At 38.3% G+C, this 24153-nt stretch overlaps 1 protein-coding gene across 7 annotated transcripts in view; it reads left to right on the top strand.

The window, feature by feature from the left end:
* The window catches only part of DNM3 (dynamin 3), a 670947-nt gene that overhangs the window by 107677 nt on the left and 539117 nt on the right, over positions 1-24153 (top strand). For all 7 annotated transcript variants that reach the window (XM_088845459.1, XM_088845461.1, XM_088845462.1 and 4 more), the window contains exon 2: positions 3152-3225. In XM_088845459.1, coding sequence (XP_088701585.1) covers positions 3152-3225 — 74 coding nt within the window. The remainder of the gene's footprint in view (positions 1-3151; positions 3226-24153) is intronic.

Genomic DNA, 24153 nt, shown 5'->3' with positions numbered 1-24153 from the left:
GTTTACTGAAATGCCATCTGTGTTGAAGCTGTGTTCTGCCAAATTTCCTACAAAACTGATAGTAGTTCTATGCCATTCAGTTCAGTTCAGTCACTCAGTCATGTCCGACTCTTTGCGACCCCATCAATTACAGCACTCCAGGCCTCCCTGTCCATCACCAACTCCCGGAGATTACTCAAGCTCATGTCCGTTGAGTCAGTGATGACATCAAACCATCTCATCCTCTGTTGTCCCCTTCTCCTCCTGCCTTCAGTCTTCCCAAGCATCAGGGTGTTTTCAAATCAGTCAATTCTTCGCATCAGGTGGCCAAAGTATTGGAGCTTCAGCATCAGTCCTTCCAATGAATATTCAGGGCTGATTTCCTTTAGGATGGACTGGTTGGATCTCCTTGCAGTCTAAGAGATTCTCAAAAGTCTTCTCTAACACTGCAGTTCAAAAGCATCAATTCTTCAGCACTCAGCTTTCTTTTATAGTTCAACTGTCACATCCATACATGACTACTGGATAAACCACAGCTTTGACTAGATGGACCTTTGTTGGCAAAGTAATGTTTCTGCTTTGTAATATGCTGTCTAGGTTGGTCATAGCTTTTCTTCCAAGGAGTAAGTTTCTTTTAATTTCATGGCGGCAATCACCATCTGCAGTGATTTTGGAGCCCCGAAAAATAAAGTCTGTCACTGTTTCCACTCTTTCCCCATCTATTTGCCATGAAGTGATGGGACCAGATGCCATGATCTTAGTTTGCTGAATGTTGAGTTTTAAGCCAATTTTTTCACTCTTCTCTTTCGCTTTCATCAAGAGGCTCTTTAGTTCTTTTTCACTTTCTGCCATAAGGGTGGTGTCATCTGTATATCTGAGGTTATTGATATTTCCCCTGGCAATCTTGATTCCAGTTTTTACTTCATCCAGCCCAGTGTTTCTCATGATGTACCATGCATATAAATTAAATAAACAGGGTGTCAGTGTATAGCCTTGACGTACTCCTTTCCCGATTTGGAACCAGTCTGTTGTTCCATGTCCAGTTCTAACTGTTGTTTCCTGACCTGCATACAGATTTCTCAGGAGACAGGTCAGGTGGTCTAGTATTCCCATCTCTTTAAGAATTTTGCAGTTTATTGTGATCGACATAGTGAAAGGCTTTGGCATAGTCAATAAAGCAAAAGTAGATGTTTTTCTGAACTCTCTTGCTTTTTTGATGATCCAGTAGATGTTGGCGGTTTGATCTCTGGTTCCTCTGCCTTTTCTAAATCCAGCTTGAACATCTGGAAGTTCATGTTCACGTACTGTTGAAGCCTGCCTTGGAGAATTTTGAGCATTAATTTACTAGTGTTGTGAGATAAGTGTAATTGTGCGGTAGTTTGAGCATTCTTTGGCATTGCCTTTCTTTGGGATTGGAATGAAAACTGACCTTTTCCCGTCCTGTGGCCACTGCTGAGTTTTCCAAATTTGCTGGCTCATTGAGTGCAGCACTTTCACAGCATCATCTTTTAGGAATTGAAATAGCTCAACTGGAATTCCATCACCTCCACTATCTTTGTTCATAGTGATGCTTGTTAAGGCCCACTTGACTTCGCATTCCAGGGTGTCTGGCTATAGGTGAGTGATCACACCATTGAGATTTTTCTGGGTCGTGAAGATCTTTTTTGTACAGTTCTTCTGTGTATTCTTGCCACCTCTTCTTAATATCTTCTGCTTCTGTTAGGTTCATACCATTTCTGTCCTTTATTATGCCCATCTTTGCATGAAATGTTCCCTTGGTATGTCTAAAATTCTTGAAGAGATCCCACGCTGTTAATACCCACTAAATTGTTAAGGAACATTTCCTATGGTGAGGCCAGTGGTTCTCCAACCATGGTGAATATCAGTCACCTGGTGCTTGTTAAAGAGTCTAGATGGTTCATCTTCCCTGGATGGATCCTGGGTGTCTGGGGTCAAATACTTTATGGTGGTTCTGAAGCTACTTTTTGGGAAACATTGCCATTGGGTCTGAAATTTTTTTTGAATGGAATTTTGTGATTTTTAAAGTTATGACCCTTTCTAGAAGTTGTGAAGCATTCTAAGTGTGTTTAAAAGCAGTGTTACAGATAGGTTTATGAATTCTATTTAATATTGCATAATCTGTATTGATTTATGTGGCATTGTAGACATAATTATAAAATACTCTTTGCTGTAGTTTTATTGATCTAGTGCATATTAGCATACGATTTTAAAGAAAATGTTTATTTGAAAAAAATTTCCTTTTTAATAAGTTCCTATCAGGAATGAAAACAAACAAAAAAATCAAATTACAGTATTTTTTCTGCTGTTACTTCCTACATACCCAACATTTATCTCCACTTAGTCCATCCTAAAGGAGATCAGTCCTGGGTGTTCATTGGAAGGACTGACGTTGCAGCTGAAACTCCAATACTTTGGCCACCTGATGTGAAGAGCTGACTCATTTGAGAAGACCCTGATGCTGGGAAGGATTGAGGGCAGGAGGAGAAGGGGACGGCAGAGGATGAGATGGTTGGATGGCATCACCGACTCAAATGACATGGGTTTGGGTAGATTCCAGCAGTTGGTGATGGACAGGAAGGCCTGGTGTGCTGTGGTTCATGGGGTCGCAAAGAGTTGGACATGACTGAGGGACTGAACTGAACTGAATCCCATATTTTGTTTGTGACTGTATTGGAGAGAAATTTTAGGTATTTAGAAGATACAGTTTAATATGCCTTTATTACCTTTTACAATGGGCAGTATTTGATGGTGTTAATATTAGTCTTGAAGCTGGACGAAACGATGAATTTTTTAATTATTAAAGAGTTTAAGGATTAACTTCCACATCAGATGTTTTTCTAAATGTGTGTTCTCTGAAAATAAAAAATAATTGACAATACACAGTAGTCTAAGGCAAATTTTTATTAATTAATTCCAGCTAAATGAGTGAATTACATATTCCAGTGAGGTCATTATAATAATGCATGTGTGTTAATATTCAGTATAAGGACCCTTGCCCACTCCTCCTTTTTTATTTTGCAAATACCTCTTTTATAAGATGGGTCTTGCAATAAAAGGTTGAGAATTAGATTTACTATGGATATTGATTTATAAATTGACCAGTGATAAGAATTCCTTTAAATGCCTTAATCTATTTTTCTTTTTTTCTTAGGGACTTTCTCCCTCGAGGGTCAGGCATTGTAACTAGAAGGCCTCTAGTGCTGCAGCTGATTACTTCCAAAGCAGGTAATGGAAAAGGATGTTTGCTACGCGGATGACTGTGTCTGTGGTACCTGTTTTCTCATCGCTGGGTTTTGGGTGATAGCAGCAGAAATGTTTTGGTGATCATTAGCTGCCTGTATGTTTCTCTAAAACACTCCCTTTTTCATTGCTTGTTAAATTCCTTTTATTACGTTTAAATTCCTTTTATTAAATTTATTCTCATTGTAAGATATCTGTAATTCTACAGTGTGGCATAACTTCTAATACCCCTTTGGTATGCTTCCTTCCTGTGCCGATGTATGTGTGTGTATCTGGGAATTTTTAAAAAGTAATTTAACATCCATCTGAGGTTAAGAGATAGACAGGATCCAGGTTGGAAATTCATAATCAGCTAGCTTCCTCTTTGCATTTCCTGAGACAAGAGATAGGTAGGCTCCAGTTGAGGAATTTACACCAGCCTCCCATTTGCTCTTGAAAATGGATATAAAGGCAGAAACAAGGTAAATAGCCAGTCTTTGTCTCCTGTTAATACCTCAAGGGAATAATCATGGCAAGGATGAAAAGAGAGGCAAAGACCCTTCTGAGAAAAAAGATAAGGGAGTTCAGTTCAGTTCAGTCCCTCAGCTGCTCAGCCATGTCTGACTCTTTGCAACCCCATGGACTGCAGCATGCCAGGCTTCCCATCATCTGCAGATGGTGACTGCAGCCTTGAAGTTAAAAGACGTTTGCTTTTTAGAAGGAAAGTTATGACCAACCTAGACAGCATATTAAAAAGCAGAGACATTACTTTGCCAACAAAGGTCCATCTAGTCAAAGCTGTGGTTTTTCCAGTAGTCATATATGGATGTGAGAGTTGGACTATAAAGAAAGCTAAGCGCAGAATAATTGATACTTTTGAACTGTGGTGTTGGAGAAGACTCGAGAGTCCCTTGGACTGCAAGGAGATCCAACCAGTCCAGCCTAAAGGAAATCAGTCCTGAATATTCATTGGAAGGATGACGCTGAAGCTGAAACTTCAATACTTTGGCCACCTGATGCAAAGAAATGACTCATTGAAAAAGACCCTGATGCTGAGAAAAGTTAAAGCTGTGAGTAGAAGGGAATGACAGAGTATGAAATGGTTGGATGGCATTACTGACTCATGTCGATAGACATGAGTTTGAGTAAGCTCCAGGAGTTGGTTATAGATAGGGTAGCCTAGTGTGCTGCAGTCCATGAGGTTGCAGAGAGTTGGACACGACTGAGCAACTGAACTGAACTTATTCATACCACTGTTCTCTGCTACCTTGCCAAGATCACATTGAATATCTGTATATATGTCGTTGACTTAAAAAAAAAAACTATGCACATGCAACCTAACAGCTGAACCCTGTCTTTTTATGTGAGTGGGATGAAAAAGAATTTCCAAACTTGAGGCAGAATGAGAGAACAATATAGTTTATTAGAGTGGGAGACACTCTTAGAACAGCAGGCTAGCTCAAGGGAGAGCTGACCCCTTTCACAGGGTATTAGCTAGTTTTTATAGCCCCAGGACAGAAAAAATTCCTACTGGATGAGTGGCATTTGGTGATTGGTTAGGTTGCTATAAGATGGGTAATAGGGTGAGTATTTTACCTAATATATAGGATCAGGTAACTGCTGGTTTAGATTGCGAGGTTCATGGCAACAGTTGCTATGGGGCTGGCAGTTCCAGAGATTTTTGTTCTGTGACCTTGGTACAGGGCTTCACACATATGACCTTGGTGTAGAGCTCCACAAGAGTTATGTTTTGTTGTTGTTGTTGGGAATTTTTGCGATTTGAGACAGCATTTCAAGTATCCCTGAGATAACTACTCTAACGAGGCAAGGGCGAAGCTATGATACACAGGAATTTTGCAACAAAGGGCAGGTAGAAGGAGCAAAGACTACTGTTAATAAAAGGAAACTAGATATCTCAAGTTTAAGGAATTTAGGGTTTTTCTATATATGGGAAGATCTGGGCTCGATGAAATCATTTCTTTTTCATGTACCTTAGCTATCTGGGGCCAGTATCCTGTGTTTTCACATCCTGAGTTTCCTCAGGGCTCATCTGTTCACCCGCTGGAGGTGGCTGCAATCGCTGATGACTGTGACATCCTTTGTTTACTGATATGGCCCACAATATTCCATTTATCAATATGCATGGTGTATGTGTTATTCGATCCCTGGGTTGGGAAGATCCCCTGGAGGAGGGCATGGCAACTCACTCCAGTATTCTTGCCTGGAGAATTCCATGGACAGAGGAGCCTAGGGGGCTGCAGTCCAGTGGGTCACAGAGTTGGACACAACTGAGTGGCTAAGTACACACACATGACACAGGTGTATTTGTATCTATGTTTATATCTATATATGAATTTGTATCTAAGGTACTGTTTTGCCCCGCTCAGCACCATAATAATTTGATAGGCAAATGAGCTTTGTTTTCATTTTTTGTTTCTCTGTAACCAATGATGTAGAATTTTTGTGTGTGTGTGTGTATTTATTTGGTATTTGTATACCTTCTTTTGTGAATTGGCTATTTTTATCTTTCCTCATTTCTCTTTGAGGATTTTGCTACTTTTCCCAGCAATTTCTTTGAATGTTTAAGATTGAAGCACTTGTAGTGTTCATTTCTCATAATTAGTAAAATCCAAGGTCATGGAGATTGACCCTTATGTTTTCTTCTAATAATTTTATAGTTTTGCTCTTACATTTAGGCCTTTGATCCATTTTGAGTTAATTTTTATATATTGTACAAAGTAAGAACTCAACTTCATTTTCTACAGGTATATTGTCTCAGTACCATTTGTTGAAAAGACTATTCTTTCTCCATTGTATGTTTTTTGGCACCTTTGTTGAAAATCAATTTGCCATAGATATATGAGATTATTTCTGGACTTTCAAGTTTATTCAGTTGATCCATATCTCTCTGTGCCTGTTCTATCTCCTTTTTCAAAAAATTTATTTATTTATTTTTGGATACCCTGGGTCTTTGTTGCTGCATGCAAGCTATCTCTAAGTGTGGCAAGTGGGGGCTACTCTCTAGTTGCAGTGCATGGGCATCTCATTGTGGTGGCTTCTCTTGTTGCAGAGCATGGGCTCTAGAGTGTTCAGGCTTCCGTAGTTGTGGCACAGGGGCTTAGTTTCCCCTCTGTAGATGGATTCTTCCTGGAGCAGAGATTGGACCATGTCCCCTGCTTTGGCAGGTGAATTCTTAACCCCTGGATCACCAGGAAAGTCCTCATTCTTTCTTAATTACCTTTACTTTGTATTACGTTTTCAAACTGAGAATGAGTTTTTCTACTTTGTTCTTCCTTTCCAAGATTGTTTGGGCTATCCTGAGTCTTTTAAAATTCTACATGAATGTGAGAAATGGTTTTATCCCAGCAATGCAAGATTGATTTAATATCTGAAAATCAAGTAATGTATTGTATCACATCAATTGAATGAACACAGAAGTTAGAGGATCATCTCAATAAGCTTAGAAAAAAGCATTAAAGTAAACCTACACCCTGTCATGAAATACTTGTCAAATTAGGAATACAAAGGAACTTCCTCAAGGACACGTATGAAAAACTCACAGCTAACATTGTGCTTAATGGTGAAAGATTGAATGCTTTTCCCCTAAGACTGGGAACAAGACAAGGATATCCACTATTGTCACTACTATTTAGTGTTCTACTGGAAGTTCTAGCTAGGGCAGTTTGGCAAGAGAAAAAATAAAAGACATTCTTATTGAAAAGGATAGAGTAAAATTATCTCTATTTGCAGATGACATAATCAAGTACATAGAAATCCTTAAGGAAATCACTAAAAAACTATTAGAACTAATAAATTAGCTCTGCAAGGTTAGAGGACACAAGATAAAGATATAAAAATTAACTGTATTTTTATATACTTGGAATGCACAATCAAAAAATTAAAGTAAGAAAATAATTGTATATACAATAGTATCAAAAAAGATACACTACTTAGGAATGTAACAAAAGAAGAGCAAAATTTATACTCTGAAAACTACAAACTATTACTTAGATAATTTGAAAAACATCCCATGTTCACTGATTGAAAGACTTAATGATAAGATGTCAATACTTTACAATTTGATCAGTAGATTGAATGCAATCCCTATATCAATTCAGGGTTTCCCAGGTGGTGCAGTGGTAAAGAATTTGCCTGCCAAGCCAGAAGACTAAAGAGATGCAGGTTTGATCCTTGGGGCGGGATGACCCTGGAGTAGGAAATGACAACCCAATCCGGTATTCTTGGCTGGAAAATCCTATGAACAGAGGAGTCTGGCAGGCTACAGTCTATGGGATCTCAAAGAGTTGGACATGACTCTTTGAGCAGGTAAATCACAATTCAGCTGACTTTTTGGTAGAAATTGTAGATATTTTAACCCATTTTTTAAAGTAAAAAAAGTCCAAGTTTAATCCAAAGGAATGGACTCAAATGATGTCATTTGGGAAAAGTAAATTGCTTCTAAATATACAATGTACCAGATACTATTTGAAGTTCTGTAAATATAGCAATGGCTAACCAAAGTCTCTGCCCCTCTGGTGATTTATAGCCTGACTATATAATTTTTAATATATAGAAGGTTTACTTTTTTTGGTTATAAATGTAAACATTTATGTTTCAGTTCAGTTCAGTTGCTCAGTCGTGTCCGACTCTCTGCGACCCCATGAATCACAGCACGCCAGGCCTCCCTGTCCATCACCAACTCCCAGAGTTCACTCAAACTCATGTCCACAGAGTCGGTGATGCCATCCAGCCATCTCATTCTCTGTCGTCCCCTTCTCCTCCCGCCCCCAACCTTTCCCAGCATCAGAGTCTTTTCCAGTGAGTCAACTTGTCGCATGAGGTGGCCAAAGTATTGCAGTTTCAGCTTTAGCATCAGTCCTTCCAATGAACACCCAGGATTGATCTCCTTTAGAATGGACTGGTTGGATCTCCTTGCAGTCCAAGGGACTCTCAAGAGTCTTCTCCAGCACCACAGTTCAAAAGCATCAATTCTTCGGTGATCAGCTTTCTTCATAGTCCAACTCTCACATCCATACATGTTTAACAAAATGTAAATAGCATAATTTTTTCCTTTCCATACATAAATATTTTTTTAACCTTTAGTTCTGAAATTTGTTTTCATGTATGAAGAAATAATTTTTTCCCAGTCTCCTTTATCTTATATTCTATTCTTATTGCAATCTATTTCTGATCTCTTATTAGTTTCATTGTGCCAACATTACAGTGTTGCACCACGCAGCATGTGGATTCTTTGTTCCCCAGCCTAGGTCCCCTATAGTGGAAACGCAGAGTCTTAACCTCTGGACTGCCAGGGAAGTCCCTATAGCGTTTTATGTTTAACGGGTTTATAATTTGCTTTAATATCTATCAGGGATATAGTCCTCCCCCCATTATTTATGGGTTCTTTTCTGTTGTGTCAAAGTTTAGAATAGTTTTATAAAGACAAAATTATTGCCACTAGAATTATTTTAGCTTCAATAGATTCATTTAGAAAATAATTTTTTAAATTGGAGCATAATTGCATTGCAATGTTCTGTTAGTTTCTGCTGTACAACAATGTGAATTAGCTGTAAGTATGCATATATCTCCTTCCTCTTGAGCCTCCCTCCCACCTGCCATGAGAATAATCAGTATCTTTAAAATATTCATTATTTTTTCCAATTCAGGGACCATGCTATATCCTTTCATTTGCTCAAATTTTATTTTAGTAAAATTCTTAGCATCCATCCTTTTCTAGTTAGGATGTTCATGTTTATTTTGTTGTTCTTATAGTTTGAATATGGTTTTATTCCATTATATTTTCTAACTCTTCATTGCTGATCTGAGTAAAAGGTGCTATTTTTAATTTTAATTTTTAAATTAAGCATCTTACTCTACATTTGACAGATTAAAATATTTTTAACTGATTCTCTTAGGTATTTTAGTTATATAGTAATTTCATTTGCATTTATTAATTTATTCAACAAGTACTTATCATGCAAATACTGGAATGGCTAAGAAAAGAGACTTATTGACTAGAATGTTAATAAGTTTTGTTGCAGTGGGGGCTTTTTGTTGAGTATTGACAGGGAAAGATGTTCTTACACGTTGGACTCTTTTCAGGAGGAACATCATGTGCTTCTTCCTTATAGCATTTTGTCAACAGTCTCTCAATCTTGTCCCTTCTAAGCCCCTGATCATTCTTTTACTACTTACTGTTAATCAGTGAGGATCATACCTCATTCCCCTCCTCTCTCTTCTTGTGAAATAGACTAGAAATTCACCCCTCATGGAAAACTTACTGTCCCCACAATCTTTCAGGAACCTCAAAATGAGACTTTTTCATTGCAGTACTCTAGCTGATGCCAGCTGAGAACTGCCACCTCCTTTTTTTTTTAACCATTGTTCATAGGGAAGTCTGGAGTATGACTATAGGCTTGGCTTGACGGAAGTCTAATGAAATGACAAAAAGAAAGAAGGGAGTGTATATGTTCATGGAATTTGCTTGTGCCTTCAGATCCTAACTGGGATAAGTTCTGTAAATACTACTTTGTCCTGTTAGATGCATTCATTCAACCAGTGTTTATTGAGTGATTCCCGTATATCAGACAATTACCCTTGTCATCATGGAGTTTGTGTTTTTAGAGAGAAATCATCATCAAGTGCCAGAAAAAGGTCAAACAAACAGAAGGTTAGGTGATGAAAAAAGTGAGCATTCAAGCCATGATGGTATTTGTGTAGGCATAGGGCAGTTAGGTAAATCTAAGGTGGGAGCTGTTTATTTGTTTCAAGTTTAACAGAGGCCAGTAGGAGTGGAGGAGGAATGAGTGAAGAAGGGTAGTAGGAGGTGGGGTAAGGAGAGACAGTGTTGCTGAAACAGGAAGAAAGCTGGTTGGGTAGTGTCCTGTGGGCTGGAACCTTGAAAGGGAACATGATTGGAAGATTAGAGCCTTAAAGTAGGTGCAGTTGAAAGTAACAGAAATGATAGAGTGATTCTGGGACTGAAAACTAGGCAAGGATAATTCCTGTACTCTTGACAAGAATGAAGGGATACCTCTTCTATTCCTACCAAACGGAAAGAGGAAAATGTGAGGAAAACTGGTAAGTCTGTACTTACTGTAGAGTCCTCCTTTGATGACTTCATTTTCTCTAGAAGTGGGAGACAAAGTATTTGCTGATAATGATTAGTTTATCTTTTTTTTTCCACCAGTATATCTCTAATTTCTCTTTAATGCCCTATTACAGAACCAGGTTGTACCCCTAGTTTGATGAAAATACCTCTTGTGTTAAATTTTGCATATGCTGTTTGCTATTTGTTTTTCCTTTTAATACTATTTAATAGTTCCTATTAAACTATCAAATACTACTTAATGGTTTCTGGTAAGGAACTGTTTTATTCCTAAATTTTAAAAGATTTTAAAAAATAACAAATAGGTATATAATTTTATTGAGTTCATTTTGGCATTTATTGAAATGATCTTTTAAAATACTCAGATATGTTCACCCTTGTGTGTGCGGTGTGTGTTCAGTTGCTCAGTCATGTCTGACTTTTTGTGACCCCATGGGCTATAGCCTGCCAGGTTCCTCTGTCTGTGGAATTTTCCAGGCCAGAATCCTGGAGCGGGTTGCCATTTCCTACTTCAAGGGGTCTTACTTTTATAGACTTCTACATTTATTTGATTATAGTAACTTAATTCTTTCACTGTACTGTTGAAATATTTTCACTAAGTTACTTACATTATTTACATTTGTCTCTATAAACATCTATTTTGTAGATGTTATAGTGTTATCAAGTGAAAGCTATACTAGTCAGAATAAAAAAATTGAGTAACATTCTCTGTCTTTTGACTTCTATTAGCTAGGGGCGGAAGGAGAGGGTAGGACAAATTGAAAGAGTACCATTGAAACATAAAAATTACCATGTGTAAAATAGATAGCTAATAGGAAGTTGCTATATAACACAGGGAACTCTACCAGGTACTCTGTGATGACCTAGAGGGATAGGATGGATTGGAGGGTGGGAGGGAGGTTCAAGAGGTAGGGGACATATGTATACTTATGGCTGATTCTTGTATGGCAGAGACCAACACAACATTATAAAGCAATTATCCTCCAATTGGAGAAGGCAATGGCCCCCACTCCAGTACTCTTGCCTGGAAAATCCCATGGACAGAGGAGACTGGTAGGCTGCAGTCCATGGGGTCGCTAAGAGCTGGATACGACTGAGTGACTTCACTTTCACTTTTATGCATTGGAGAAGGAAATGGCAACCCACTTCAGTATTCTTGCCTGGAGAATCTCAGGGACGGAGGAGCCTGGTGGGCTGCCGTCTATGGGGTCGCACAGAGTTGGACACGACTGACTCGACTCAGCAGCAGCAGCAGCATCCTCCAATTAAAAATAAATAAAAAAAACTACCACTAGTGATGCATTTTGGTTTCTGTTTCCAAAAACCAGAAGGGCTGCTAATGTTGTTTATTACAAAGGGTTATGTCTTCACCTCAGAGGTTTAGAGACTGCAGCCATGAGCAGTTAGAACCTGGGCGAGGTTAGACTTGAGACTGTGGTTGTGCTGGGTATTGAGACCTGGGTGTCATGCACATGGGAAATATTGAAAACCATGAGGTTTGGTGCAGAGGTTTCCCTGCCATAACTACAAACTTTTATAAAAGGATTGCTATCCCAGGACAGTGACTGTGGAGAAAACTAACAATTTGCTTCCATTTTTGAGCGTTAATTATATATCAGTACTATACACTTTGAAGATGCTTTATTTAATTTTTACAAGAATATTCTGAGATTGATATCATATTCCTATTTTAGAAAAAGAGCCCCAGCAAGGTTAAGCTATTTGTCCAAAGCTACACTGTTGGTAGGACTGGGGATTGTTATTAGTATAATATCTTGCTGACACAGTTAATATTGCAGTTTTAAGATAAGAAACTTGATGTGCTTGAATTATACTTTCAGGACACACTTTATATATCTATCAAGCATTTTTAATGTTAAGAAATATAAATATGTTAATAATAAATATAGAAATTGTTTGGTTAATTCATAATTATTGTCTAATTTCCAGCATAATGCCCATACAGGAATATTTAACTGTTTGTCTCCACCTGCTGTTGTGTTAGTTGCTAAACCAAGCCAAAAATTAGTTAGAGGCATTATGCCTTATTCTATGTGATTTGTTTTAGGACAATGAGTATTTGGCACAGAGGGCATTCCAAGAAATCACTAAGTGTTATGAGAAAGGGGAGGAAAATCACCATCTCTGTAAACATTTTTAAGTGATAAAGTTATGGTAGTTTGGGTTTCAGAGAAAAGTATACCTGAAGGCGTGGCTTGGGAGGACAAGAATTGGACAAAGCATCAGTAAGGTGTCAGGTGAGGTCTGCAGTGTCAAGAGCAAGGCAGTAGGGAGCAGATCTTTATAAGACAACACTGTTTTCAGTGCCTGGGCCCTTCCTCCAGTGCCAAGCTGGATCTGGGTTATGCCAGCTCCCTAGATCAGGCTGTGTACCTGTCTTCCCATCTGTATCATCAGTGACATCATGGTGGTAACTTGAATTTGGTCATGGTGGGAATATTTATGGTACTGTGCTGTGCTTTTAATTTCATGGCTGCAATCAGCATCTGCAGTGATTTTGGAGCCCCCCAAAATAAAGTCTGACACTGTTTCCACTGTTACCCCATCTATTTCCCATGAAGTGATGGGACCAGATGCCATGATCTTAGTTTGCTGAATGTTGAGCTTCAAGCCAACTTTTTCACTCTCCCCTTTTACTTTCATCAAGAGGCTTTTTAGTTTCTGTTCACTTTCTGCCATAAGGGTGGTGTCATCTGCATATCTGAGGTGATTGATATTTCTCGGGGCAATCTTGATTCCAGCCTGTGCTTCTTCCAGCCCAGCATTCCTCATGATGTACTCTGCATATAAGTTAAATAAGCAGGGTGACAATATACAACCTTGATGTTCTCCTTTTCCTATTTGGAACCAGTCCATTGGTCCATGTCCAGTTCTAACTGTTGCTTCCTGACCAGCGTACGGGTTTCTCAGGAGGCAGGTCAGGTGGTCTGGTATTCCCATCTCTTTGAGAATGTTCCACAGTTTGTTGTGATCCACACAGTCAAAGGCTTTGGCATAGTCAATGAAGCAGAAATAGATGTTTTTCTGGAACTCTCTTGCTTTCTCCATGATCCAGCGGATGTTGGCAATTTAATATCTGGTTCCTCTGCCTTTTCTAAAACCAGCTTGAATATCTGGAAGTCCGCAGTTCACGTATTGCTGAAGCCTGGTTTGAAGAATTTTGAGCATGACTTTACTAGTGTGTGAGATGAGTGCAATTGTGTAGTAGTTTGAGCATTCTTTGGCATCACTGCAGATGCTGATTGCAGCCATGAAATTAAAAGATGTTTACTCCTTGGAAGGAAATTTATAACCAACCTAGATAGCATATTAAAAAGCAGAGACATTACTTTGCCAACCAAGGTCCATCTAGTCAAGGCTATGGTTTTTCCAGTGGTCATGTATGGATGTGAGAGTTGGACTGTGAAGAAAGCTGATCGCCGAAGAATTGATGCTTTTGAACTGTGGTGTTGGAGAAGACTCTTGAGAGTCCCTTGGACTGCAAGGAGATCCAACCAGTCCATTCTAAGGGAGATCAATCCTGGGTGTTCATTGGAAAGACTGATGCTAAAGCTGAAACTGCAATACTTTGGCCACCTCATGTGAAGAGTTGACTCACTGGAAAAGACTCTGATGCTGGGAGGGATTGTGGGCAGGAGGAGAAGGGGATGACAGAGAATGAGATGGCTGGATGGCATCACCAACTTGATGGACATGAGTTTGAGTGAACTCCGGGAGTTGGTGATGGACAGGGAGGCCTGGCATGCTGTGATTCATGGGGTTGCAGAGTCGGATACGACTGAGCAACTGAACTGAACTGAACTGTTCTGTGATTAGTTGCTCGGTTGTGTCCGACTCTTTGCAACCCCATGGACTGTAGCCTAGCACGCTCCTCTGTGCATGGGGATTCTCCAGTAAAGAATACAGGAATGGGTTGCCATGCCATCCTTGAGGGGATATTCCCAACCCAGGGATCAAACCCAGGTTTCCTGCATTGCAGGCACATTCTTTACCATCTGAGCCAAGAAATGGGCAAATGCTACAAATTAGGAATTCCCACACCAACGAGCCAACTGTTAAATATTTACCAACTTACCACTGGTTTCCTTCTTTTCAACACCTGATCTGACTGTTTACTGGTTAAATAGCATGACAGACTGTCATTTATGTCTGAGTATAATATTTTGATGAACTACTGAGTATACTGAAAGTGTCATTACTCTAAATAGTGATCCGTTTGGAGTTTAATATTCCCCCTGAGGGAGAGGTGTTTTTTTTTTTTAAAGACATCAGACTCCAGATCATTCTCTGCATTAAAAGTTATTGTTAAGGATGTATATAAATAAAGCCTGTAGGTAATGTTTAAGGACAAGTGATTTTTGTCTCCTGGAGAACTTTTCTGTTAAATATTTTTCTAAATGTTATTATAGTCCTTATTCTCCCTTCACCCTCCTTTGTTTCAATAACATCAATATGAGAAAGAAAGGTATTAAAAATCAGAAATTTTCAAACTGGATTTATTAAAGGTAATTGTTCAAATTACTGAAGCATTCTTTCTTTTGTGGAAGATTTCCTTGCTGCTGCCGTGTGTCAAATATAACAGTTCATCAAAATTTGATTTAACACGTTATAACATGCCTATTGAGGTGGCTGGATGGCATCACCGACTCTGTGGACATGAGTTTGAGTGTACTCTGGAAGTTGGTGATGGACAGGGATGCATGGCGTGCTGTGATTCATGGGGTCGCGGAGAGTCGGACACGACTGAGCGACTGAACTGAACTGAACTGAAGACTACTTACAATTTATCAGAGAATTATTATTGTTCAGTATTTTAGGTCCTTGATTAGAGTTGCTATAAACAACTGTTTTTAATAAAGGTGCTCAGTGACAGAAATCAAGTAATTTGTTTTCAAGGCACCAGATAAATAACAGGGTGAGGCGGAGACACTTAGTTAAGGCAGCAGGTCTGAGAAGCAGCAGGAAGGCTTGTGAAGGTGGAGCATCACTGTGTTCTGAGTGATGGACTGCACACTGGGGTCCATCTTCAGGTCAGCATGGAGAGCACTTTGAGTCCTGGTGGAACTGAGCCAAAGGGCATTTGAGGAGACTGCTTCCTACTTCAATAGCCAGGGAATCATTAATTTTAGAGAAAAATGTCAACTTTACACAGCTGAGATGTTTTAAAGATGTTTGTACATTAGTTAGACTTTAAATCCTGATTTATATACAGTGGCCAGGACTTGTTTTCTAGTTTCATAAATTAGAGTGACACATACTTATGGAAACATTCAAGTACCATTTGAATAACAACTTTGAAAATATTGTAAAACTACCTCTCATTTTGTTTTACATTTAAATATTTGAGTTTAATTAAACTTGATATTATAGAATAAGATAGTCTGTTTTAGCAGAGGATGAAATGTTTATTGTTTTTCAACATAACATGTTAACCACATGGAAAGCATTCTTTCTTAACTATAGTTTTGACTTTGTTCCACTCCAGTGCTGGTTCCTTATTGCTTTCTATATAATGTACAGGTTACCACATATAGTGCAGATTCATAGTTAACATCCCTTGAATATAGTTACTCTTAAATTTTAATGTGCATAAAATAGCATGTGGATTCCTGAGCATCACTCTCAGAGGTTTTGATTCAGTAGGTCTGGGGTAGGGCTCAGGGTTCTACATTTTAAAGAACTACTACAGAGTGCTTCTAAACTGTTGGTCTTTGAGTCACACTTTGAGGAACACTTAAAACAGTTTCATCTGATTATTTTAACAGTTGTTATCATTTCTTTTTCTAGATACCTTTCCTTCATCCATATAGCAGGATCTTTTTGTTGAGGAATTGCCTATTGTTCTTTAAAAAGTTGTCCAGATTTTTGGTCATGGAGCCTTTCTATAGGAATAAGCACCATGCTTTGAATGTAATAGGCATTCATTCCTTGCTGAACTGTAGCCTCCTCCTGATGCCTGGGCATCTAGCTCAGACACCAGCACACCTGGCCCTGGTATTTTAAGAACTTCAGGATCTTCAGAGACCAACAGAGGTTAAGGTTCTAAGATCTCCAAGTTTTGTTGTTAATATAACTGACTTTCCTTCCAGGTGTAAATGTAGAAATATAAAAACAATCCAGGTGAAATCTCTACTCATCCCTTGGAGCTGGGGTCCTCCTCCTTGATTTCTGATGAGCCTAGGGATTCCCATGGACCGCATGGAATGTCCTGGAGTTATCAAGCACATAATCTTACTTCTGGAAAATGTAGCTATCAAAAATAAAATAGAAATATTTAGTGGGGGAGTTGTACAAGAGAGGATCTTGGGTTTTCCAAGAAGTTTGATCATTGGTATAGAAGGGATCAAAGGGTTTCACTTTTCTGGAGTATGCACTGGGTTATTATTCCATGAATATTGGACATATTATGATCAATGAACTTCCAAAAGTCCTTGGTGGAAGAACATTCTTGTTAAATGGATAGAGATGTAGAGACTGTAAACATGTGTATGGTAGGACTGTATTGAAATATCTCCAGATTTATAAACTATTTCACATTGAGGCCAAATGGTTCTCTTTAAGTGTTCTTATACACCTTTTGAGTTCTTATACACTTATAGTACTCTTTGAGTTAGTACTGTTTAGGACTTTCAGCCAGACTTCCTTTAAATCTGGCTTGGTTGTTCTTTCAGTGTTTCCAGTTCAGTCACTCAGTCATGTCTGATTCTTTGTAACCCCATGAACCGCAGCATGCCAGGCCTCCCTGTCCATCACCAACTCCCGGAGTCCACCCAAACCCATGTCCTTTGAGTTGGTGATGCCATCGAACCATCTCGTCCTCTGTCATCCCCTTCTCCTCCTGCCCTCAATCTTTCCCAGCATCAGGGTCTTTTCAAATGAGTCACTGCTTCACATCAAATGGCCAAAGTACTGGAGTTTCAGCTTCAAAATCAGTCCTTCCAACGAACACCCAGTTCTGATCTCCTTTAGGATGGACTGGTTGGATCTCCTTGCAGTCCAAGGGACTCTCAGGAGTCTTCTCCAACCCCACAGTTCAAAAGCACCAATTCTTCAGTGCTCAACTTTCTCTATAGTAAAACTCTCCCATCCATACATGACCACTGGAAAAACCATAGCCTTGACTAGACGGACCTTTGTTGGCAAAGTAATGTCTCTACTTTTAGTATGCTGTCTAGTTTGGTCATAACTTTCCTTCCAAGGAGTATGCATCTTTTAATTTTATTGCTGCAATCACCATCTAAACCTTTAACAACACACACATTTCCATTTAGGAAGAAAAGTAAATAAAAGTACATTGTTTTATAAAAATAAAGAAAAATATATTTCTTCTTAAAGGAAATGAAGAAATAATACATTTCAATAGGATTACCACTCCTATTTATGAGGTTAAGATGACTTTTGAATTGGCAATAGTTTGTTGTTTTTCAGGTCTCTACTCTATTTAAATGTTAGGGAGATGGTATTGAGGCTTCTATCTGCCTTGAGTTTTCAAACCAAAAATTATAGTCCTCTAACTTTAGACCCTTTTGGTTTATCTAATATTTATTCTAAGCCTATGTCTGCTTAAAGTGGTTAGACAGTAGAGAGACATCAAGTTCCATAATTTTGGGACTTTTCTTTCTTTTTATTCCCTTCCTTGCTCCCATTTTTTAAAAAATGAGTTTTCTTGAATAATTGATATTGAAGACCAAAAGGTAAGCTGTAAAGTTGTGAATACCTGTTTAAATCTGAGAGGAGGAGGTATGAATTTTTTAATAGAAAGAAAATGAATAGATTTGTTTTACATCACACTCATGGCTATAGCCAATGAATGATTATTACTTAACTGCCCTTTCCCACTCTTTTTTTTTTTTTTGCCTTGGGCTTCTAACAAAAAGAAATCTAAATCAAGGATGTCGTGTATATTTGCATTTGTTAGGTGAATCAAGTAGTTTAGAATGCATTTTCTCTGCCTACTCCTTCTCTGTGGGTCTTATTTTACCTTTTCTACTGCCACAGCCTGCAGCCTCCTCTCTGTGTAACATTGACTTAAGTAGTCACTTGACCCTGCTACTCTTGAATGGTGTGGTCTCCAACTTGAAGAAATTGGTTGTTGTCTGAATAGCATAGGGAAGGTCATAGTTGAGCCACTCTGCTGGTTTGTAAGAAGCTTTTGTACTAACTGAAGATGTTTCCTTTGCAAAATGAATTAAATTCACATTAAGTACTTTTAACTTAATGGTGTTAGTTTAATTTTAATGATCTGCAAATCTGGTGGAATTTCTTCTCATTGTTTTCTCCAAAGTGTATTTGTTTTGTAAATTTTTATCTTCATGTTTTTGCATTCATTCATTCATCTGTTCGTTAAACGGATTTTAATGTCCACAGTGTGCCAACTGAGAAGTTGCCAGTTTGTGTCCTGCATACCATGGTTCTTCAGTTTTCCTATTATTTTCATCTTGACATATTTAAAGAAACTGATTTTTTAACCTCTGCATAAGTAACACAGTGGATGGAATTGCCTTTCTCATTTCAGTTTTTATTGTCCCATTATGTAGGGATTTGGGGTTAGACAATATGTTACAGATGTTATGAAAATGAAAAGTAAGACTGAAGCACATATCTATGTAAGGTGTGTTGAAAGCATTTTGAGTCTCTGTCCTTTGGAGAGTCATTAAGGCATGGCCAAATGCCTTAATATCCATGTGCTTTAAATATCCATGTACACTTGTTACTCTCATTCCTCATCAACTCTTTTTCTTGTCATGTATATCTAATGCTTCATCTTTGTATTATTTTAATATTATTTTAACATATATTCTGCTGTATATGTATCTACTAAAGTCTGTATTAGACTCTATGTAGTCTTTTTATTGACCAGGTATTAGTGCATGATTCAGAATAAATACAAACATAATATAATACATATATTTTGCTTATTTTGACTCACAAGGTAGGTATAATCTTGAGAAGTTGTCTAAATTGTTCCTGGCCTTTTAGATCTTTTCATTATATTGTATCTTTGCTAAATTGTCTAAGTTGGTGTATTCACAGTAAAAGTAAATGCTTAAAGAACACCTATTAGACAAGCGTTTATTGAGCACCCTTTCTCTGTTCATGTGTGAGCTGTTGGGCTTCCCTGATAGCTCAGTTGGTAAAGAATCTGCCTGCAATGCAGAAGACCCTGGTTTGATTTCTTAAGGTTACTGAGAGGTGTACAAAGAGATATTAACAGTGTGATTATTCTCACCTATCACAGAATTCTTTTAATGTAGCAACTGGGTTATATATATATAACCACCAGGTCTGAGCTACCAGGGAAGCCCACACTTTGTTTTACTTACATACTAATTAGAAAGGACATTTATTGATATTAATATATTATCCTTCATTAACCTGCATACATTTCTTTTATATGTGTGTGTGTGTGTGTGCGCGCGCTAAGTCACTTCAGTCATGTCTGACTCTTTGCGATCCCATGGACTGTAGCCTGCCAGGCACCCCTGTCCATGGGATTCTCCAGGCAAGAATACTGGAGTGGGTTGCTATTTCCTTCTCCATGTGTGTATATATATATATAAAACCCAGTCCCTACACTAAAAGAATAGTGTGATGAGAATAATCACTCTGTTAAATACTTGGTGGATAGTGTCATAGCAGAGGGAAAACTATGGGCTAAGAAGTTATCTGACTGAAGAAGGTCTACACATTGCAACTACCAAGTGAGACAGAATAGTGGACATGAATGTTTAGAGGCTAGACTTGGGGAACATTCTTCATCAGAAAACTTGGCCAGTCCTTTCCTTGGGTTGCCCCATCTTCACATTTAGACTTCTGTCATGGAATTCATCTTGGTGTATCATTAACTGGTATAACCGTGTCCATCTTTCTATAATGTTTGCTTCTCAAAGGTAGAGACCAGTGCATGAAGCATGTCATTCTCATCTATAGTAACCACACTTCATTTTTTGTGCTGTGCTTAGTCGCCTAGTCATGTCCAGCTGTTTGTGACCCCAGGGACTTTAGCCCGCTGGGCTCCTCTGTCCATGGGGACTCTTCCAGGCAAGAATACTGGAGTGGGTTGTCATGCCCTCCTCAAGGGGATCTTCCCAACTCAGGGAATGAACCCAGATCTCCCACATTGCAGGTGGATCCCTTACTGTCTGAGCCACCAGGGAAGCCCACACTTTGTTTTACTCACATAATTATAAAGGACATTTACTGATATCAATATATTATCCTTCATCAACTTGCACACATTTCTTATTTCTATGTCAGTGGTGTTCTTTTTCTAGTTATCCCCAACAGTAGTGACTTTTAATATTTATATAATAAAACTGAGTTTCTTGTGGTCTTGTGGGCAGAAATGAATGCCTTTATAATCATTTACATTTTTGCATAATAAGAATTTATAATAAGGAATGATTACTACAATTTGTATTTTGCATTTTTTTTCTCTTTTTATTGGGGCTAATCTGTTTGTATTTTTGTTATACAGATATATTTGGATTTTTTACTCACTTACTTGAGTTGAGGATACATAGGTTAAGGACTTACAAGAGAAATGCAGAGTAGATTTTGCACAGGGGGCTTGAGTATTTACTGAGTAAGCTCTTGGGGAAAGAGATTTGATGTCTTAGTCCAGAATGTTTTCAAATGCTGCTTTCTTGATTTTGTTTTAAATGGCATAATATACCTGACAGTATTTTTCTGCTTGGAGTCTGGACCTTAGATGTGTGATCCAAGTTACTGTCCCCTGAATTACTGGCATTGAGTTTAACCTCTTTTCAAGGAACCATAAGTTCTAGTTGTTAAAGTAAAATAATCGAGATATATAGCAAACTTTTATGTAAAGAAATAAGTGAAATATGAAACTAAAACATTTAAATAATACAACCTTGAAATAAAATGACAAATGGTACCAGTGCAAGGGGAAATATTGGGTAAATATTAGATTAATTAAAATGTCATTCATTCATTCCACAAATATTTATTGAGAGCTTCTCTGTACTAGACATGTAGTGATAAAGTGGGTCACCCTGATCTTATGGGGCAAGACACAAAGTAAACAAAACAATATAAATTACATAGTATGTTAGATAACGTTAAGTGCTATGGAATAAAAATGCTCATGGTAAGGGGATTGGGATCTCTGAGTTGCAATGTCATGTAGGTTCTGAGTGTAACAAAGTCTATGAGGAGCTGAGGGGTGAATCATGTGGCTGTTTTGAGGAAGAGTATTCCAGGCAGAAGCCAGAGACAGTGCAAAGCCCTGAGGTGGGCATATGCCTGACTTTACTAAGGAAAAGTGGGGAAACCAGTGTGGCATGTATCAGAGGAGATTCTTGTTTCCATACATTATGGTTGAGGGTTAGAAGTTGATTGGTTGATTTCCTGTTTTGATTAATAGGGAGTAATCATTTGTTCCATAAGTGTATTACTGATTTTTCAGCAAGTAAAAATTCAGTGAAATATATTTTAAGAAAAAATTGCTTAAAACAAGGGTTGGAGTGGGAATGCAAACTAGTATAGCCACTATGGAGAACAGTGTGGACATTCCTTAAAAAACTGGAAATAGAACTGCCATATGACCCAGAAATCCTACTGCTGGGCATACACACTGAGGAAAGCAGAATTGAAAGAGACACGTGTACCCCAATGTTCATCACAGCACTGTTTATAATAGCCAGGACATGGAAGCAACCTAGATGTCCATCTGCAGACAAATGGATAAGAAAGCTGTAGTACATATACTGGAGAAGGCAATGGCACCCAACTCCAGTACTCTTGCCTGGAAAATCCCGTGGATGGAGGAACCTGGTAGGCCACAGTCCATGGGGTTGCTAAGAGTTGGACACGACTGAGCGACTTCACTTTCACTTTTCACTTTCGTGCATTGGAGAAGGAAATGGCAGCCCACTCCAGTGTTCTTGCCTGGAGAATCCCAGGGACGGGGGAGCCTGGTGGGCTGCCTCTATGGGGTCCCACAGAGTGGGGCACGACTGTAGTGACTTAGCAGCAGCAGCAGTACATATACACAATGGAATATTACTCAGCCATTAAAAAGAATACGTTTGAATCAGTTCTAATGAGGTGGATGAAACTGGAGCCTATTATACAGAGCGAAGAAAGCCAGAAAGGAAAACACCAATACTAACGCATATGTATGGAATTTAGAAAGATGATAACGATAACCCTGTATGTGAGACAGCAAAAGAGACACAGATGTATAGAACAGCCTTTTGGACTCTGAGGGAGAAGGTGAGGGTGGGATGATCTGAGAGAATAGCACTGAAACATGTGTATTACCATATGTGAAACTGATCACCAGTCCAGGTTCAATGCATGAGACAGGGTGCTCAGGGCTGGTGCACTGGGATGACCCAGAGGGATGGGATGGCAAGGGAGGTGGGAGGGGGGTTCAAGATGGGGAAGACATGTAAACACATGGCTGATTCATGTCAATATATGGCAAAAACCACTACAATATTGTAAAGTAATAATTAAATACATTAAAAACAAACAAACAAGGGTTGGCAAGTTAGGCTTTGCGGGACACATGGTCTCTGTCTCAACAACTACTCAACTCTTCTGTTGTATCATGAAAACAGCTATAGAAAGTGTGCAAATAAATGGGTATGGCTGTGTTCCAGTGAGCTTGATTTATGATCTCTGGTGTTTGAATTTCATAGAATCTTCACCTGCCATGAAATAGTCCTCTTTTGATTTTTTCCACCCATTTAAAAAATGAAAAACATTCTTAATTTAGGGGCTATATAAAAACTGTTGGTGGGTTGAATTAGATTCTAAGACCAAATAGTTTGCCAACCCCTGATTTAAACATAATTAAGATTTTTTTGATTCACAACTAGTATATGATTTTATAGTGTTCAAGGGCTATTAGTGTGAGCATCATGTATTATTGTACAATATTTGAAATAGATTGTTTTGGTATGGGTTTATATTAAAGTTTTAATCTCCTTTAAAAGTATGCTGCATCATTGTCTGTTTTTTAAAAAAGGATGATGCACAATTGGAAAAAACATCAAATTATTTACATTTTTGGTTCATAAGGTTTTATTTAGGTGAGAATTTATTAGACAATGTACAGCAGAGATAGATGGGTAGATAAACAGTTCAGAAATAGAATTAATCATTAGAAAAAGTTTGGTAAGATGACAAATTAAAACATTTCTTTTTTTTTTTTTTTCTTTTGGTGTTTTATTTATTTATTTATTTTATTTCTAAAAAAGAATTTTATTAAAAAAGCACAAATGCAAAGAAATGAACAGAGGAAAATTTATGCGTCGAACCTGGACTGGTCACTTATGATAATATACATGCTACAATTCCATTCTCTCCAATCATTCCACCTTCACCCTCTCCCACAGAGTCCCAAAGACTGTTCTAAATGCCTATGTCTCTTTTGCAGTCTCTTATACAGGGTTCAGATTACCATTTTTCTAAATTCCATATATATGCGTTAATATACGGTATTGATGTTCTTCTTTCTGGCTTACTTCACTCTGTATAATTGGCTCCAATTTCATCCACCTCATTAAAACTGATTCAAATGCATTCTTTTTGATGGCTGAGAAATACTCCATTGTGTATATGTACCAAAGCTTTCTTATCCATTCATCTGCAGATGGACATCTAGGTTGCTTCCATGTCCTGGCTATTATAAACAGTGCTGCAATGAACATTGGAGTACATGTGTCTCTTTCAATTCTGGTTTCCTCGGTGTGTATGCCCAGGAGTGCGATCGCTGGATCATATGGCAGTTCTATTTCCAGTTTTCTGAGGAATCTCCACACTGTTCTCCA

This window comes from Moschus berezovskii, chromosome 17 (genome assembly GCF_049115385.1).
Source record: "Moschus berezovskii isolate FMDL1 chromosome 17, NW_MosBer_1.0, whole genome shotgun sequence".
NCBI classification, from domain to species: Eukaryota; Metazoa; Chordata; class Mammalia; order Artiodactyla; family Moschidae; genus Moschus; species Moschus berezovskii.
Note: the sequence above shows the minus strand (reverse complement) of the source record. Positions and strands in the feature narration are given on the sequence as shown.